Source organism: Phragmites australis, chromosome 10 (assembly GCF_958298935.1).
Source record: "Phragmites australis chromosome 10, lpPhrAust1.1, whole genome shotgun sequence".
NCBI lineage: Eukaryota > Viridiplantae > Streptophyta > Magnoliopsida > Poales > Poaceae > Phragmites > Phragmites australis.
In genome coordinates this window covers 21,229,459-21,235,949 of record NC_084930.1, presented here as the reverse complement: position 1 = coordinate 21,235,949, position 6,491 = coordinate 21,229,459, and the positions used below count along the sequence as shown (strand labels likewise).

General features: G+C 41.8%; 1 protein-coding gene across 1 annotated transcript; it reads right to left on the bottom strand.

Annotated features, from left to right (window-relative positions):
* Positions 1-1,381: 1,381 nt before the first annotated feature.
* Positions 1,382-6,251, bottom strand: LOC133930320 (phosphate transporter PHO1-3-like). Its single transcript, XM_062376954.1, has 14 exons — positions 5,853-6,251; positions 5,295-5,628; positions 4,570-5,011; positions 4,434-4,482; positions 4,269-4,340; positions 4,045-4,174; positions 3,841-3,961; positions 3,481-3,730; positions 3,287-3,391; positions 3,146-3,190; positions 2,504-2,656; positions 2,118-2,396; positions 1,895-2,031; positions 1,382-1,809 (listed from the first exon to the last, which is right to left on the bottom strand). Exons 1-14 carry the CDS (start codon positions 6,219-6,221, stop codon positions 1,722-1,724), a joined length of 2,574 nt encoding a protein of 857 aa, XP_062232938.1. The 5' UTR covers positions 6,222-6,251; the 3' UTR covers positions 1,382-1,721.
* Positions 6,252-6,491: the final 240 nt, after the last annotated feature.

Below are 6,491 nucleotides of genomic sequence, written 5' to 3'. Positions count from 1 at the left end.
TCTGTCCCTGCTAATATTTTTTCTAAGTGGAGACTCCTATCTCATGCTGGATTTTAAGGACATGCACGCTTTGTTCCACCGTAAGAAACTAGACATCAATCTCATGAGCATGCGATGTCTGTAATTGTATACAATCTATCCCTATGTTCATATATCTACCAATATATGTAATGGAAGCTAATGATTAGTGACTTATTCTGTAGAATGCAATTTAACGATGCGGAAAAGTTGAATGTACCGGTCAGATTCATTGATCCGCAACGAATTTTCCAGCCCAACTTGATCGTTAAGTTGAGGACAGATGAGCCCTAGATTAAGGGAAAGAGTTACAAGGAGAAAGTAAGGGTCATAAGAGAAATGACCAAATCACACAGGCTTGACATGTCAACCTACGTAGGAAGGGCTATACTAGAAATACAAGACAAGTATTACATCATGCCTCCCTACAACTTTAAGTAAGTGTGATACGTCTAGAACCTAACATAAGTATTAAATTTAATTGGTCGATCAAGAACCTAACATAAAGATTCATGTAGCGATCACTTTATTTGTATAATACTGATACCGAAGTCAAGCAGACTCGTTGTCCTTGACTCAGCCGATCTCCCCCAAAAATCGTACCAAGATCTCATCGACGTTATACAGAGGTAAAGAAAATCACCATACATAAAATTCTTATAAATCATTTATGAATTGATAATTACTTATTGACATTCGAATAGGGCCTACAAGTGGTACGTAACAAAAGGTGGGATACACGATGCGGCCAAGCCGAATGCGATGACAGTTTGTACACATTTTCTGGTAATTACACACCTCTAATGCTTGTATCTCACTATTCATGACGAAGAGTTTTATTGAACTAACGAATACATCACGTTTTTATTTGAAGTGCCACAAGCAAGGTTTTGACACCGTTCTGTGTGTATATTATGTTTGCCAATTTTTTGGGGTAAACGGGAGGTACACAACAAACCCCGAGGACGTAAGTTATCATTGCGCTTGCACATTCTTATTTGGTTCTGTTTTCGTTTTCAGTAGTGTTTAGCTCTTTAAGTTGTGTTTTCATTTCAAGCATGGATGATCGAACTCACCCACACCTCCCTCAAAAACGAAGATATCCAAAATGTCCAATGTGATATGTGCCGGTTCATCGTGCACGAAGTCATCCACAAGAGTGGCAAATTCTTCGATCTCGGAGGTGAATTGGCTAGCCACCTAAGACTTTGTGATTGGGAGATGAAAGAATACTTGTGTTGAATATTTAGCTTGTGATGTAAACATATTATACTTGTAAATAATTTTGTACATGTGTTGATTCAAATGCTGTTGAAATCTGTGATGTTGGAATCTATCTTGAAAATATGTTGAAATCTGGAGAAAATAAAATATATGCTCTTTATTATTTTTTGAATGAAATACATACCATAGGCGGGTCCTTATGTCGCTCGCCTGTGGAACTCTACCTATCTACAGGTGGTTGCAAAAGAGGCCACCTGTGGAATACTATTATCATAGACGGTTTCTTTTGCGCCTGTGGAAATCGGCCTTCGATCGCAAGCGGATTGGCTAAACGCCTGTGCAAATGGATTATGACCCGCCTCTAAAAATAGTTTTTTTTTAAGTAGTGGTAGTGCGTGCTTTCTAGCATTAGTTGGTGTTACATCTGAACTGTTTGCATTCTGAATGCCTACAAACTGCTCCATGGATGCCCTATTTTGTTAGTCTTCTTCCACTTCATGAAAAGGAAGTGGAACTAGCTTCACAGCTCTGAACTTCCCTGCATTGTTTAGGTGCTCGTTCTCCAGCCTGTCATAAAATTTTCTAGTTCTTTTAGTTTGAATTTAGGTTACATCATAATAAAAAGTTTACATGATTTGTTTAAAAAGTTTACCTGTAGAAGTTCCAGTGACCTCGTCGAATCACCTCAAGAGCTGCTAAAAAGAACAGAGTTACTCTAGAATCCAGGCTTCCAATGTTAGGGTGGATGACAGTCTGAAGCCAAGCAAGCCTCAAGACAAGGTTCAGACCCTGTAAAATATTTGAGTCTATGTTAGTAAAATATATATCTTTACTCAGAAACTTTTAATGCAGGGCTTAATTATCTCAGAACATACCATGGATAAGAAATAAATGTATTTTTGTTTAAGTATCAGATCGTTACGAAGCCAAGTGTTCTTGGAGTTGAACTGCAGAAGACCCCAATCCTTGACTAAGTCCCAGTACAATTGGTACATAGTTGCAATACTGGATACAATGACGACAAGTGACAACCATCCTGCACTGTTATTATTTTCATATGCCACTTTTGTTCCTGCAGCAAGCATCGCTGACACATACTTCCCAAGGTTGACAATATGGTTTATGTCCCCTTCGTCAAACCATCTCCTTGCACACTGGACAACGATAAGAAAAGGTACCACTAGCTTTAGAAATCATCTTAACAAGGGACACTGTAATGCAGTAACTCGTGTTATAATGCAGTAACTCATGTTATATATACCTGCATGGCTCTCCAGTAGTAAGGCAGGAAGGATACGGCATAAGCCAAGTCTCTAAAATGTTTGACTCTTGTGCAGTAGCCATAGTCTTGTGTCCTGTAGCTGCTGCTTATGTAGTAGCATGCCAAATACTCCAGGCTCCTAAGCATCGGTACCTATTTGTCAGCAGCCATTACATGCTTAGTCATTTCCAAATTGAAATCGTCCTTTATGCTCTAGTACTCAGTACTTCATCTGGTCATAAATACACGATGTTTTGAACAAGATACGATCTCTTATTCATAGTTTTGATCATTATTTTTTATTAAGATATGTTTATAAAATACAATAAATTTGCGATACTATGAAAACATTTTTCAAGATAAATCTACACTTATGATTTTAAGATTTTCAAACTTAATATTTAAAAAGCTACTGTTAGTCAAAGTTTTAAAAGTTTGACCAAAGCTTATCTAAAATGTTATATTTTTATGATTGAAGAGAGTAGACTAGTGGTAGTTACTCGGACAAATATTCATGGTGGTAAAACCAGATGTAACATAAGCATCCTGATTAGTTTATGTTGAAAATGCATTCTGCTGAGCGTTATGGCTTAAGTTTGCACAACTAAACAGACAAACCCTTAACTTTCCTTATTTGATTACCTGACTGCAGAGCTGATCAGCCATGAAGAAATCAACCATGACAACCTGCAGATATTCAAGAATTTACAAACTTGCTGTTCTGATATATAATTTGATAGGATGCCATCTTAAACAATTTCCCTTCAATTATAATAAATATACCTTGTAAAAGGGGGTCAGAATGATGTTCCTGATCACTCTTAGGAAGTGATAACGACTTGATCGGTAAATGATGTTGAAAGGACAAACTAATATTAACAAGAACACCTAAATAGAGAGAAGCATCAGCATAATAAATCAGAAATTTGCAAATGTAATCACAATATTTAACACTTGTAGTGTTGAATAGAGCATACCAAAAGTAGGGCTCCTGGTATTGCTTGGACCGCACATGAAGAATATCCTTTCACAATGAGTGTTAGGTGTGCAAACATTACACCGACAACAATTGTCATGGAAGTAGCACATATCAAGAACACGTCGCGGTACTTGAGCTCTTTAGTAGGCGCGAATTCAAATATGAATGTGTAGTTTATGCGTGTCTTTCTCCACATGAAGATGTTGCATCCATAGAGGAAGAGGTGCAGAAAGAAGAGGCTGAACATGCTGCAGTTTTGGATTGCTCAGTGTCAGCACTTGAATGTCGGAATTATAGTAATTTTTCTTTACTTTAAGAAGTGCATAACGGCAATTGAATTGGAATTTCTGCTGCTGACCTAAGGACGGGATAGGATGTTGACATGTACACCTTGTTTGATTGCTGAGTGTACATCCCAGCGATGTGTGCCATGATACAGTAACCGATGAATAATGCCACGAAGCCACCAGTGCATAGCCCTGGAAGTTTGACAATTCTGCATAAGGATATTAAATTTATGCTGATGAAGAAACGAATGCAAATATTGTTAAAAATTATTTACCAATGAAAAATGTGGTAGCGTGTGATTCTTCCTTCTGATTTGGCTTCAGATACTTCATTGCTTTCCGTTTATCACCTTCAGTGAAATGACTCACAAACAGCTCCTCGACATCGTCCATTAGCCTGATTGCCTGTTAAGATGAAGATTTGAATTAGGACCTTTGAAGTTTAGATAGCAAGAAATGATTCAAAGCTTCTCAGTATGGCTTCAACATTGTGAAATACCTTGTCAGAGCTATTGAAGTAGGAGCTCTCCACTACTTTCAGGTAAATTGGTTGCACTTCCTTTGCTGTAACCTGAAACATGAAAACATACATTGTTTTTTCTGAAATGCTTATATGTGATGATTTCAGGTATTGGAATCAACAGGGAGGGACATTAGCAGAAACCTTGTCAAATTTCTTCATGATCTTCACAAAGGCCATCATGTTCAAGCTCCTGCAACAAAGAATGCTTTCCTAGTCAGTACCCACTTAGAGCTCAAAGCCGAACTACATGCCATATTTCCATGTCGTTTATGCTTACCGGTACGTCCTGAGGTACGCCAATCCCTTGTACAGCTCAACCAGAGCACCTCTGATCATCTTCTCTGCCTGGTGCACCTTCTTCTTGTTGATGCTCAGCTTCTCATTGCCATCGCCACCTTGTGTGTCAATCCTCTTCGACTGGCTTAGCATGTCCTCAAACAGAAGCTCTCGTATAGCAGTGACAGTCCTCGACGGCGTGGTGACCGGGATGTTGATCCTCACACTCCTACCCTGGCAGGTGACCACCCTCCCTGAGAGTGTCCTCAGCTTGCTGGCAGGTTCTTCTCTTGGCTTGGCAAGCCTCCCTGAGCCACCAAGGTTTTGAGAGATGGCGAGCTGGCCCTCCCCTCCTTCATCAGTGCTCTTGGTGAAAACATCTTTGGTGAGCTTTTCGTCGCCTTCTTGTTCTTGCTCTGCAATTCCCCTAAGAGATTTCTCTCCTGCAATTTTGAGATGCTATGTCATGATTATTGTATTGCATGATTATTACTACTAACGACGTCGACCTTGATATCAGTTTTTGTTACTAATCAGAGCTCGAAGAGATCATTTTGATAGCATGCTCAGCCCACGCAAAGCAACTGGCCTAATCATGTATGCCCAAGTTGCCCACCAAGGTTGCCATTGGTAATATTTATTCCTATCTAATGAGGCCAAAAATAATATTCTCTCAGTTGGCTTAATTGGCATATATGGATGCAGCGACATGCAAACCTTTCTCACCATGCAGGATGGAGCAAGAAACGGAGGTATCTTCCGCGTCGGCGCTCCCCGCCGATGACCCGCCACACTGCCGCGCCCGCTGCTGCTCCGTGACGGCAGCCTTGAGCTCGACGAGGATCTGCAGCTGCCGCCTGAGCGACTCGCCGCGTTCCAGGAATTCCCCCTCCTTCCTCTCGTAGAACCGGTTCACCTTGTTCAGCTGCTGGTCCAGCCTCTCGAAGAACGCCCCCGCAGCCTCGGTGTCCGCGAACCCGCCGTCCACCACCTCTGTCCCGTACACCTCCCCGGCCACCGCACCGTCGCCGCTCCCGTCGATTGCCAGTTTCCTGTGCACCTGCATTGCACGTACAGCATATTAGTTGCCTTAGCGCTAGTTTCCACTTGCTTTATTGTGTTGTGCTCTGCGGAGATTTTGCAGATATGGTTCTGAGAAAAGATGCTTAATTTCGAGTAGATATTGTGTAAACAATATCTAGAAAATTATAAGTTTCTTTTCAACGTGGCATTGCGGTGTCAAACGGAGCTTTAACCAAGTTGGTACACGAAACTAGTGCATACCTGGATGGCATCAGGCTCCTTGTGGTGCCCATGGGGGTGGAGGAACGGCAGCCTCATCACCCAGTGAGCTGCCGTTGGCGTCTGGCACAGCGACGGCGATGCAACCGCAGCGGCCGCGACAGCTTGCAGCTTCTTGATGTCCTTCTTGAGCTGCCAGTAGTCCACGAAGGCCTCCTTCCATTCCGGCACAAGCTGGCCCTCAAACTGCTTGGAGAACTTCACCATTATTGGCTCTCCTGCTTCCTCCGGCCCTGGAGACCTGAGCGAGTAGCAGTGCAGTGCTCTGCTGTGGTGTGTGGTGAGTGTCTCAAGGGAGGTCATGGGGTGGGGTGTACTTATATGTGCATGGGAGTGTGCAGTAGTGTTCATTGGAGGGAGAATTTAGAATTGGAATTAGAATCTAGAGTGAGAGGGTTAGAGACTAGCACATTCCAAAGTATCTGTGAATAAGAATTGATGCCTGTGGGGGGTTTTGTGTCTGTTCTGAAATTGTGATAACTAACTGGGCATCAGGGCATGTAAGTTGGTTTATTGGATTCTCTCTCTCTCTCTCTCTCTCTCTCTCTCTCTCTCTCTCTCTCTCAGTGGAGAGAGGAGGGAAAGTGGGAGGAGGGGAGGGTATCTTATATGACCTAGGAC